Source organism: Acomys minous (assembly GCF_964271855.1).
Source record: "Acomys minous genome assembly, chromosome: 6".
Taxonomy (NCBI): domain Eukaryota; kingdom Metazoa; phylum Chordata; class Mammalia; order Rodentia; family Muridae; genus Acomys; species Acomys minous.
Window position 1 is genome coordinate 114,382,731 of NC_140487.1, and position 13,187 is coordinate 114,395,917.

Sequence of the window (13,187 nt, forward strand, 5' to 3'; positions counted from 1 at the left end):
ACAAGCCAGGTGAGGACGGCCTACCAAAGGCCACCAGGATGGACGTGCTGACCCAGCAGGACCCATTGGACCAGAGTGTCCCTGATGCCACAGGAGAGATTGAAGGGACTGTTTCCCAGCTATATGTCAGGTCAGAAGCAGGGGCAGCTGACGAGGCTTCCGTGGTGGGCATCCGAGCGTGGGAGGGGAAGCCTGGGCTGCAATGGCAGGATAGGTGATTTCCCAGGGGGACCACCTGAAGATGAGACTCACGTGCCCATGTCTTAGGCTAAAACATAACATGTCCTCCTCCACACAGTGTCTCACACAGATCAGCTTTTATTGTTCGTATCATTATCTTTTGTCCAAAAAGAAAAAAAAAAGGAGAAATTATGATGATGGCTCAAATCTAGCTTTAATCATGTCTCCTAAAAAGATCCTAAAATATTCCTATATTTCATGCTTCCCCATTTTCCCTCCACCACCCCCAAAATTCTAAGGCAAAAAGCAGCAGCAAACCCCTAAGTGCAGGAGTTTCTCACGCCATCAAGCATGTTGTATTCCTCACTAGAGCATTCTAAAAAGCTTGGAATCACCATGTGAGTGGGATTTTAATTCTTACCAAAGAGTAGGTGTGGTCTTTATAGGCTCCTAGATCAGGGGCAGAACTGCGCACTTGGTGGAAAGTGGAATACATGTTCTGGGGGGGCTCCGTGCTCAAGCCACCAATCCCTTCTGCCATGGTCATTGAGTAGATGAGGTGGCCAGCTGCACGGGCCTGCCCACATCAAAGCCAGTGCCAGCTGACCTTTCCCATCAAAGGAGCCACTAAGCTAGGCAGGATGGTAAAGCTTGCAAACGCTCAGGAATATCCTAGAGTGGTATGTGTGGTATGGGAGGTGGCTGGGATAGGATGAGCGTGTTTGGAGTAACCACTGCTATCTCCAAAGGGCATTGTTCTAGAAGGAACATCTGTAACCACTGGTGTTGTCCATAGGCAAGATGCCCCTGTTGCTAAGGTAACAACAGCGGCACTTCGAGATGCTCCAAGAACTCCCGAACCATGCCTTGCCTGTGTACTGAGGGTGTGTGGGGCATGTACCAGTCAGTACCCAGGCCATGTGGAGCTTGTACTCCAAAGGGGACAAGGTGCCCAGAAGGTCTCAGTGTTCCTGACTCCAACTGGAGATTTGGCCGTAAAGGGATGCAGATGAGTGGTGGGTGTCTGGCTGAACCTGCAACACAAGAGAACTTTGGCAAACGATCTGTATCCCCTGAAAAAAAAAAACAAGACTCTATAACGCTTGTGGCAGCTCTTGTGGCTGAGGTGTGCAGGGGGTACTCCATGCCAGCCAGCCAGCTGCACAGCGTGGTCTCAACGGGAGGCCAGGAAGGAGCCACATTCCTTCTCCTATGGAGGACCTGACACCAGGATGCACTGAGGTTGCACCAAAGACCTTCCGTGGTTGACATGGGTGAGACGCTGAGACCAGGAAAGAAAACAATTTGCCTATGCCCAGGTAGTCCGGACAGACGCTCCCAAGAAGCACTAACTAGTCACTCCATTCAAAAGCCAGCCTGGCTAGTCCGTGACTGTGGAGGCTATTTATCCTGGCTAGCTCTAGGACGGTTCAGAAATGTGGGTGCATTGGGGGATCTGTGACAGCAGGAGACAGTTCTTCTTTTTGCTCCCACCTCACACCATCAGGGGTCCCCAGGGATCTCTGCTCCTGCACCTCCAGAGAGAGGTTACTTCCAAATACAGGCTCTACAGCCTGTTCCTTATGATGTTGCGAGAAATGCCAATGCCAGTGGCGGAATTCTGAAATTCTGGTTATTTACTAGACTAGAATCCTCTCTGGGAAGAGGTGAATCCCAGAAAGGCAAGGTGTTGGCTTGGAGAGACCCAGAGTTTGCTGCGCTGGCAGCAGGTGCTCCAGAAAGAGCCGGTTCTGGAAGGAGCCAGCTGTGAAAGGGCAAGTTCTGGCCACACCATGTCTAGGAACAGCTGTGGAATGTCCCTGTGGCCACAGAGAGAATAGGGGGCTCGGCCTGTGTGCAGATGTGTCCCAGACTCCAAAGACAGGCACGCTATACAGACAAGGCCCTGGGGTCTTAGCTGCACTGGGCTCATGTGGCACTTGAAACCAGGATGCGTTGGAGGCTTCCGCTCGCCCAAACATGCTCTTTACTCAAAGACCTGGGGCCTCAGCCTGGTGGTGTGGGCTCAGGGCCACCCCTCCCCCTCATCCTGAGAGATGCCCAGCACGGACTTATGGAGGATGCCACACTCCTGCAGGGACTTGGTGAGGTCAGAGAAACGTCTCCTGGGCACCTCCATCGTTTCGATGCTGCAGTGTTGGTAGGTGGCTTTGTTTTTCTGCTCAGCCACCGAGAGGACAGTCTGTAGGTCGTCACTGGGCCTGAAGTAGCGCACGAACCTTTGGCCCGAGGGTGACCTGATAGCCAGCAGCAGCCTCGGCTCTTGGTCTGATGGCTCTTCCATGTTTGAGGCCCTGGAGGAACTATGTCTCTTGGTTCGAATGATGAATTTCTTCTCTAAGGCACAGACTTCGGCTCTGGAGTCATCCTGGTTCGACTTTATAGTGGTGTGGGCCTCCTCTTGGTAAAGGGCCTGGACGCTGCCCAGCTGCAGGGAGCTGGCCTTGCTGGCCACTGTGTCCACAGCCCCTTCCTCCAGGTTCCTTCTGTTGATGGACGGGAGGACTGGGTACCTATTGAGAGATGAGGCGGCCCCGATGGGCACCTGCTGCAGCAGCTCTGGCATCTCATCAGGGGCTCCCTGAGATGGAGAGACGGATGCGCAGGCCCCTCGTTTCTGGCTGCTTGGTGGCCCGGAGGAACATGGTGGAGGTGAAGAGGACAGCGCACCGGGAGAGCCATCTCCCACGCCTTGTGGTCTGTGCAGATTTGGCCGCTTCCGGCCCTTGGCTGACTTAGGCCTGATGACGTGCATCCTGAGTGGGCTGGGCTGCCAGATGAAGCTATAGGCTGCGGTACTGACCACAGTGCTGTGTTCAGGCGGTGCTGGGTTCACAGGGGTTTCTGTGGCCATTGCTTCTCAGGACCCCTAAGGAAGCAGGTGGAAAAAGAGGAGGGCCATGAGACATTGGGATTCATTCTTCTGCCGTTCACTGCCCACTGGGAGAGTAAGCTCCGATGGGCTGGAGTAGGGAACCTGTCTCTGAGTTTCTAACATGGAGGAGGAGCAGCTGTGACTCACTCATTCATTACAGGAACTTGGAAGACATCAGTGAACCAAAGCCCCTGGAACTTAAAGTGAGAAGAGAAACTGGTGACAGCCACGAGCCCGTGATGACCGCAATGAAGAAAAGAAGGCAGGCCACACAATGGCTACTTCTCACTCTCGTGGAGAAGGGCCTGTGTGCAGAAAGGCCACGCTGAGGAGGGACAAGCCATGTGACAAGCCAGAGTCGGGGTCCGACAATTTTTTTTTTCCATAGACGCCTTTGTTTGCCAAGACTGAGCTCTGGTTGCTGCCCTGGGACAAAACCAACACGGGAACGCACTCGAGAGATGCTGTGCACCAGTGACATATGATTGGGCCCAACCTAGTAAAGTGTGCAGGGGACAGTGGGCCCTGGTGAAGTCCTACTGCAGGCAGGGCGCACTGAGCTCCAGAGCCCTGTTGGCCCCCAGGGCAGGAAGCTCCCTTAAGAAGTGGCCTACACAGACCTCGGAGGCAGAGGTGAGGGTGTTAGGGGCAGGGCCACCTTTGCTCAAAGAGGGAAAGTAACCCTGTTAAGACACTCTCCAGGGCAACCAGGCTCAGCTCCACTCATCAGGGGCAGGTCACGTATCCAGACAAGGGACACTGTCTGCCTTGGCATCATTCACTATGGACATGTCACCCTCTGGTATTTCCATCTTCCCTCTGCCACCGGCCTTCCTCAGCCCTTCTCCCCTGGCTGGCCACATCCTGCCCTGACTTGTTTTCTTCCCCATCTCGCCAGGTAGCTCGGCGCAAAGCTTGGTCATTAGTGGGAGGATGGGGGGAGGGGGAGGTGGGGGCAGGGGCTGCCCTGGCCATCACAGGGGATGCTCTGGTGCTGGCAAAGGGGTCACCAAGCCTCCATATAAAGACCCAGAGAGCATCTGTTTTGACTTTTTAGTCCGTACTGTCTGTAGACTCCAGACAGCTCTGCCTCGGCTGGATAGTCCTGGGTGGAATGAAATGGATGGGTATGACGTCATGTTGACTGTATGCCTGTCCTGGGCTTCTATTCTAGGTCAGTGCTTTTACTTGTTACTCTTCAATGGGAGTGTCTAACTTTTGACACTGCAATATGACATCATCTACAAATATTATCACGCCACGTTCATAACTAGCCTGGGACACGTGAGACCCGTGGGTTCACATACCTGCCGTAGAACATTTCCTTAAGGTATTGGTGATGGCTCTCCTCAGGGCTCAACAGCCAGGAGGGGCTTATGTGTGACCCCTGCTGCTCTAAGCTGTGTTCTCCTCTTTACCAGACCACCAGGAACCAAACTTTACGACTTCTATGTATTCCTGGCAGCCTGCTGTTCAGAATCTCAGAGAAGGTTCCCTTCCTTTCCATATTTAATTCTCTTTTTCTATTTGTCACGCACGTGCGCGCGTTCTGTGTGTTTGTGGGCACATGTGTGGGCAGGTACACATGCTTATTTACTGAGGCAGGACCCAAAGCTCACCCAGCTGGCCACCCTTGCTGGATTGCTATGGAGAATGCTGTCTTCCAGGCCTGGAATTATAGGGGAGCTGCTGACACACCCACTGGCCATTTATTTACGTGTGTTGTGGGGATGCAAACTCTGGTCCTCTGGCGAGTGCTCTGCCCACTAGGTCACCACTACAGCCCTCTGCCATGGTTTTAAAGGCTCAGCGGCCACCCCTTTCTATCCATAACCCAAATCTTCCTCCACTCTCCATACTCAACCTGGGTGCAGGCAGTTCAGAAACTTCTCCCTTAGGCAATGAGTTCTGGCATCAGAAACACCTGCCCTGATCAGCTACCAAGAATATTTCGCCCCCATGGGTTTCTTGTTCAGAGAGCGGCTGGAGAAAACCACAGCTGTCCAGCTGAGCCCAAGAGAAGCATCTAGCTAAGCCTCCACCTTCCCCACTTGGGGATGGCTATTAATTTGCCACAGCTTCTACGGAATCATCACAGGCTTGGCTTCCAACACCCACACATGCCTGGGGAAGGTTTGACTGTCAGGAAGTTCGGTAACTTAGAAACCTCTCCCTAACAACTTTGATGAGGAAAGTCGTGTGTTCTCACAGGCGCTCTCTCTGCCGGGTTATTTTTAACCGCCCAACTTGAGTGTGTGCGTGTCGTTGCTATACCTTTTGGTACCCTATATAATTAGCCATGTTCAGGGGGTGTCATATTCAAGACACCCTGGTCATAAGATAACATGACTGCGAGCTATCTCAAGAGGGGGAAAAAAAACCTCAATTATGACTAATTCTCATAAGCCCACTCAGGGCTATTTAGGGACTAACACCTCCTTCAGGTAAAACCGTTACATCCAACCTGCTTTTATAACCCACTGCCTCCTCCCCAGTGGAGAGACCATCTGTTAACATAGAGGGAACACCAGCTCCCACCCCTCCCTCCCAGGACAAAGGCAGGATACTGCAGGAAAACAGGTGTTTGGAAAACTGCATCCACGGCACCTTTTAGGGTCACAGCCTGGATCTCAAACGCTCCCTGTGCCCTCAGTCCAGGCTTCTGCGACAGCATAATCCCTGCTTGGCTCATTTCACCAGCTCTAGGCCTGGCAGACGCTCAACCACAAAGCGATTTGACAAGATCTAGGCGTAGGCATCCATCAAGCTGCCAGCGCGAGAGGCAAGTGGCCCTGTTTACTTAAAACACAATAGCTAGGAAGCAGAGGCCTGCTAGGAAGCAGGAAACAAAACACTGGGCACCATTTCCAAGACGTTGCCAGAAGGGCAGGTGGCCCATTCTTTAGGATTATCACCCCACGAACAGGAAGGAAAGGGGACTGGGTAGAAATTAAAGCAAGATGCCCGTGGCTTTCCGATGGTGGCCGTAAGCTACCACTGGGTCAGACCACGGTACTTCACAATCCAAATCTAAACCGACAGCGAAAGCAGTAAAATATTGCCACCTACGAACCATCTGCTGGCATATACCGGGACACATACCCAGGCATTGGTCTTTTAAAATTGCTTATCAGTTACTACCGCCCCGCTGGCACCACCCCCTTAGTTCCCCCAGCCTGGCTTACAAAATTAAACTATGTAAAGGAACCAAGCCCAGGGATGGTGAGAGTGGATTGCCACCATTGCCAGCGCTACCCTAAATCAGAGATTAGAATGCGGGGAAGCCACAAGCCACCAAAGAGAGCGAGGCTTTGCGAAGGGAACTAGGGTTGATTCCAAGATAGAAGGGCGGGGTGAGGGGGAGTTGGGGAAAGGCCTCTATTATTTCCTCAGTCTGGCAGGCCTGGGAAGCAAAGCTTAAAGTGCAGAGGGAGGCGTGTCAGGGAACTGCAGAAAGGGCTGGAATGTGAGGGTAGAATTGGAGAAAGGGCAAGGCGCTGTGAGAGGCTCCCTGCAGCTCTCGTACCCCCTTGCACACGACCCGGACTCCCTTTTCTCTCTTTGGATCGGAGTCCAGGGACTGGTTTGTGTATGCCCATCCCAGGGGATAGGGGGGCTGGGCTGCTGCAGACTCAGGCTCCGGCTAGGATGGCTCTGCCCCCTGGGGAAGGCGGCTCAAAAGGCCTGGCTCTCAGTTTCTGGGGACCCACAGCCAGGCATCTCACCTCGCAGCTTAGCTCCATCCGCCTCCTGTGCCTGGCTGCGGCCAGCTGGTAAACAGCCCCGTCTCCCTGGCAACCGCCAAGGGGTGGGGGGCCACGTGCTTCCGGTGGGACCGGAACCTGCCTGGCCTGGACCGGCCCACCGTAGGCTGAATTGGACAGACCTGGGCACGGAGGGCAGAGGGCCCAACGATTCCAGGCGCAGGACCCGGGTGTGCCCCCCCCCCCCATGGAGGCCACAGGGGTCTGGGCCTGGGTCTCTGCCACCTTCTCTTCCAGACCTGGCCTGACTCTCTCCTCGGAATAGTGCGTTCAGGGAAAAGGGAGCGCTCCCTGGAGTGGGGGATGGGGACCAGCATCAAATCCGGACTCCGTGTCTACCTTTGGCCTGTCTCTGTCAGTGTCCTCGGTTTAAAACAGCTTTGTGGGACTCATTCCGGATACCCTTAGAATCCAAGTGGCCTCTCTTTTAGGGTATATTGTCACAGGAAAGTAAGTCTCTCCCCCGCCCTCTGGGGCCACCCTCTTGGGTCTTTGATCACCACCCCTATCTCCTTTAAGGGCCTAAGTATATAGTCAGCAACTCCAGCCACATCGCCGTGGTTGCCAACAGCTTTGAGATTTGGAGTCCCGCAGCCTGTGTGCGTTCTCTCCACCCTGCTCAGAAGTTACGGTCTACTACTTCAACCATTCTGTTGGTAAGAGTCTGTCATCCATCCATGTGAGAGAGCCTTAGCTGGAATGTGTGTACCCACATCAAACACTGAAGGTATTGTGGCAAGTCACACCCTTGGCTATAATGGGAACGTGTGGTCTCCAGCCTCAGTCAGACCCTCAGCCCTCCCAGGCCAGCCTTCTGTTTGCTCTCCTCAGGTTTCTGCCCTCTCTGATGGCTATTCCAAATCGTATCTTTCTTGAAAAAAAAAACAAAACCCAAAAACCCTCCCACTTGCTGCCTTCCCTCTTCCCTGTGGGATGATACTCTCCTGCCCTCTGCAGAGAAAACTAGAAATTGTTGGATAGAAACTTTCCCCGTTGTCTGCTATCAGACCAGCAAGCTCCCAGCCTTTGCATCCTTGCTTTCTTGCCTCTGGTCTGTTGGAATGGAAGGAGGCTGTCTGTCTTGGGATTCTGTCCCTTTTGTGTGCCTCGGTGATGCTCCACCGGTTCCCAGCCGTGGCCACGCGTACCTGTACCCTCCCTAGACTCAACACCTTTGCTTCTGTTGAACCCTTGGCTTGAAGATTGGTCCCCAGCCTACCTAGCCTGGCCCTTCATTTGCCCAGCTTCTCTCCGTCTTTGTTCCAATCTAGTAAATTCTCCCTCCCACGCTGGCATTAAGATGACGTTAAAACTGGGCAGTGGTGGTGCGCTCTTACTCGCAGGACTTGGGAGGCAGAGACAGCCACTCAGAGGTCCACCGTCTGAGTTTGAGGCCAGCCCGGTCGACAGAAATGAGTTCCAGGGCAGTCAGGAATACATAGAGAGGCCGTGTCTCAAACACACAAAGGAGGAACACTTTAAAGGGAGTCTCAATTGGGCTCTCTGTAGAATAATTTAGTGGCTAAAGTGGTAATAGACAACAAATTGCTAATAGACAGCTAAGAACTAAAGGCTCGTTACCTAACATGATGGCCACATATTTGTTACCTGCTTCGTCCCGGGTATGGGAATGAGATTCTGATTAGGAGCGTAACTCTAAACCCTTGCCAGCGCATTCACAGTTGGGTCAGAAAGACACATTGTTTATGGTAGGTAGAGTTATAAATACTACTGTTTTCAGTAGAGTTTGCGCCAAGGGTAGGAGAACAGGCAGGGGCTGGGTGTCATTACATATGATGTGATGGGTACCAGCGGCACATTGTTTGGGAGCTGGCGTGGAGGGGTTCATTTCAGTGGTGGGCTGCCAGCTCATCTCAGAGAGGAAGCTCCTGACCCTGGGAGAGCACCTGGCCTTGGATGGTGGCCTGGGCTAGGCTGGCCTCCTTTCTGGGAACTCTGTCTCTGAATAGCCAGGAGGAGGCATCCATGGCCCCAGGGAGGTCCAGCTGGTACTTTTAGAAGGTGGTTGTTTTTGCACTGCAGTGTTGCTGGCTTACATCTTGTTAATGATTCTGTCAGGAGTCTCCAGGCGATGCTCTTCAGATGCTCCTCAGCCTTTCGGCACCCACTCAGAAAAGATCAAAGCAGACCCGTTCACCAGCTATTTTAACGGCACCTAAGAATTATGCAATCCTTACATCGGTTTCGATCCTTGCTCCCCCACTGTGTTCGAGAGTGATGTATGTGCCGTCGGTCGCTGGAGCATGGCGGGGTGCGGGGGAATGCTGGGTATTGCCTGTGGTCCATTTCATGTTCAGCAGCACACGAAGTCTTTGTTCTCTGGCCTGGTGTGATGCAGCCCCGTGGGGGAAGAAGAGGCAGCCAGCTAGTCCCTGCCTTTATCTCCTGACCTGCACCACGGAGAGTGCCTTCAAAGAACGTTGTCTCTGATGCCTGTGTTGCACACATGCGCAAGTGACACACACACACACACACACACACACACACACACACACACACACTAGATTCTCAGGAAATGGCTGGAAGCCACTGTCCTGTCTGTTTATGCATGGACTCACCTTCCTTTGTGCCGTGCCTCGACTCTCCAGCTCTCTCTCCTGGGCCCTCGGCGTTTGCTTCTCCAGGGTCCTGGTTTACATCTGTGTCACCTTCTCCCTCTCCAAGGTGAATCCAAACTGCTTGATCCTTCAAGGCCCTTCCAAAAAGTCACCTGTCCTATGAAGTCCTATCCTGAGCAACTAAAATAAAGCCCACAATGCTTTATTTTAGGTCCCTTCTGGTCTGTGATACATGTCCAAGATGACACTGTGAACCTTTCTTAGGTCAGCTCCTTGGATGTCCATGAGCCTTTTCCACAGATACAGCATCCATTGCCTTTAAAAACAACAAAGTTGAGGGAGCAGTCTCGGAACTTAGAACCAGCTGATCTCAAAGCCCACTGTATACCACTCCCAAGTGACGTCACCAGTACCTGCCTTCTGTGTTGGCCATAGGACTTTGTAGGCATGGGCTCTGGAGTCTAAGCATCCGTTTCAATCCTTGCTCCACTGCTTTCCCATGGGACACCTTGGTCATGTAATTAAATTCTTCTCTAGATTAGTTTTCACATCTATGGAACGGACCTCGTAAGACTCTTAATTGCTATGAGAGTGATTGAGACAATCCATTAAAGGTCTTCTTGGCATGGTGCCTGGCTCATGGAAGCACTTTGTTTTCATCTTATCCTGACACACTCCTTCAGCAGGTGATAAGTTGCCCAAGGGACAAGCAAAATCCCACTGTTAGTGCGCACAATGCTTGCTTGTGGTAGATGGCCAGCAAGTGAGAAATTGATGGTGACAATGGTGACACTGATTGTAACGAAAAGGCCTACCAGCCACTAGTTAGCACCCCAAGGCTAACTAACACGGAATGTAAGTGGTCCCCTGGGGCTGGCTGAAGGCAGGTGGCTCAGTCCACCCCCCTCCCACCCCGGCATGTTCCCAGAGTGTCTGGTAGGCTCATTTTGAACTGATGATTTCTGGATTTTACTCTGTAGCCTGTGTTTCTCTCTGTTGACTTGATCCTGTTAGGCCCTCTAGGTTGACAGCAGAGCAGCGTTTAAGAAGAAAGTACGTACTGCAGTGACAAGGCCAAAAGGCTGCATGGCTGTGCATAGCTCCTTAGAAGTCAGCTTCCTGACAGACCTTCAACAGAGAAGTTTCTGGATAATAAATGGAGTAATGCGGTGTTTCATTGCTTCCCGCATGCTGCTGGGACATATCCAAACCTGTCTCGACTCTCCCTGTCTTGATTAGCAGATCATATCGAACTGTCACTCACCTTGGCCCCATGTTGACCAAGTGCCTTTAGACCAGGAGCGTCTAGAATCTTGCTGGCACCACAGAAGGCAAAGGTGATGGACTCCACTTCACTGACAGGAACTCGGGGTCTGGAGCTGGGCCCACTGCCAGGAAATAGTGGGACAGCTCCAACTCGCTCTGACCTAGACTCGGAGTTCATTGCTGCCCACTGTCACTGCCTCTTGCCCAGTGCCAAAGTCAGCAGCTGTGCAGCAGCTTGGGTGCAATGCTGTTGACAGAAGTCAAGGCCCATATGGGGCTCTTGGTCTGTGCCTGGTTCTCTATTTACCTGAGTCGGCTCCGCTGCCTCTTTTGGACCTTCCTTGGGGTCTTCTCATTAGCCGAGCACACAGTTGGTCCTTCAGTTGGATTTCGTTACCAGAAATGCACTCCAAGTCCCTTTGTAAATGAAGTCTCATCACCTGCTGGGTTCAAAAGATACGAGCCCTTTCTTTGTAGCTCAACCCTGGGCATGGTTTTGTCAGGTTCCCATGGAGACTGAACCTAATTAGAAAAAATGTGTACAGCTGTTGAAATGATAATTGGCCAAGAACAGCCTGGTCCAGGCCTCTCCCTGCAGCCTCTCAGCATCCAATGACATTGTACCAAAGAAGGCTAAGGGGCTAGGACACCTGGTGGGCTCTCTCCCAGGGAAAGCTCATCTCAGAGCAAGACCTTTGGACAGGCCAAATTCTCAAGCCTCCGCCGAGCTATCCCCTCTCCAAGACCTGAGGCAGTCATATCTAGCCTGCTGTCTCATGGGGCTGGCGGAGGACGTGTGGACTACAAGCTGATGGTGCTGATGGTGGGACCGCCCTGTGGAGGGGCAGATGCCCACACTCTCTGCCGCTGCTCTGTGGAAGTGTGCCTTAGAGTGTTCCCTTCTCATTAAAATTCTAATGTGTGATTTTGGTTTTAGTTCCAAATGTCTTTGCCATTTTCCTTATTCTGACTGGTCCCCACCATAAGTCTATGGGAGAGGTCATCTATAGGAATTTGTTTACTCTCTCTATGCCTCTGCTATCTCTAGCCAGCCAGCCAGCCAGCCAGCCAGCCAATTATCCGTCCATCCATCTTTCCTATTTCTTTTTCTTTTTCCTTTCTTCCTGTTTTTTTTTTTTTTTTTTTTTTGAGATAGGATCCCATGGATCTCAGGCTGACTTCAAAGTTGCTATGTATCCAGGGATAACCTTGAACTCCCAATCCTCATGTCTCTATCTCCTGAGCGCTGGGATTACAGGCATGGGCCACCTGACTGCATGGAATCCAGGGCTTTGAGGCAAACACTCTAGCAGCTGAGCCACATTCCCAGCCCTGTCCTGTCTCTTAAGTGACAATAGGAACTCTGACACTGATATGAGGGTCTTGCGAGGGAATAACTGTGACACTGATGAGGCTTTGTTCTTATCTGCCAGCTGTAGAAACGAAGCTTTTGTTGGGGCAGGGCAGGGCAGGGCAGGGTGTAAGTCTGAAGCTCTGGTACCAGGAGGCCAAAAGAGAAACACTGCAAATGGCAGAGGATGCTAAGAAACCCTGGCTTTCCGAACCACACTCCCATGGTGGACACCATGTGTGCCATTTAAACCTGGGAACACAGGGGCTGCTGACTCCTCCAAAAAGAAAAAAAAACAGGCAGATAGTGTTGCGAGAGAAAGAAAGACCCGCCCCCCCTTAGCGCTTGCTATTTTCAAGCAACCGAGCCCTTCTTATGATTGACATCTGGGCCAAAGTGTCAGGAATGGTGTTGTGTTCAGACATCATTAGTTCTGGCAAAGATTTCTCAGAGCTGAGGCCATCCAAAGGCCTGTGGAGTATTGGCGGTTTGTACCCAAATTGCCTCTTCCTTTACTCCCTCCCCGCCCAAACAGGAGCTGAACAGGCAGATGAAGGTGGCACCCTGGCACCCTGGACCCCCCTGCCTCTTTGGGTATGAAGAGCGTTGCTGTTTTCATTGTCTGTTGTAAGTAAAGCCATCTTGGGGAGAGTGCAGGGGGCCATCTTCCTGGCTGTGTCACAGGGGTGGTCCCTCCTGGGTAGCACTGAGTGAAGGGAGGGTACAAGGCACTCAGGAAAGAGGCAGGCTCCCTCCAACATTCTCTGACCTCTGGTTCTGCTGTCTGATGGGCCGAATGCAGTGCTGGGCCCTCACAGAAGCCTCAGAATCCAGGGACCACATGCTGGAAAATGATAGTTGGTTGGGAGGCTGGTTGCCTTTATTTCAAGCTATGTGTATTGGAGTGCAAAAAGCAAAGAGGTCGGCATGATTCTAGGTGGCTGGAGGAATTCTTCTAGGGATGGCATCCTGGTGATGCGTAGTGGAATACTTAGTCAAACTGAGTCACTACAGCCCAGGTTTTGGATTGCATACCTCTGCAGAGTGAAGGAAGGGCTTCCTGGGAGCCATCTGAGGTCTCTTTCTTAAAAAAAAAAATATAAATAAAACTCAGTGTTTTGTGTTGAGTGCCTGGGTTAGCAAAACCAGTT

At 52.2% G+C, this 13,187-nt stretch overlaps 1 protein-coding gene across 1 annotated transcript; it reads right to left on the reverse strand.

Annotated features, from left to right (window-relative positions):
- Window positions 1-302: 302 nt before the first annotated feature.
- On the reverse strand, window positions 303-6,887 carry UBXN10 (UBX domain protein 10). The gene is made up of 2 exons (XM_084786290.1): window positions 6,802-6,887; window positions 303-3,070 (listed from the first exon to the last, which is right to left on the reverse strand). The coding sequence occupies exon 2, from the start codon at window positions 3,053-3,055 to the stop codon at window positions 2,207-2,209; it is 849 nt and encodes a 282-aa protein (XP_084642416.1). The 5' UTR covers window positions 3,056-3,070; window positions 6,802-6,887; the 3' UTR covers window positions 303-2,206.
- Between the last annotated feature and the right edge of the window lie 6,300 nt (window positions 6,888-13,187).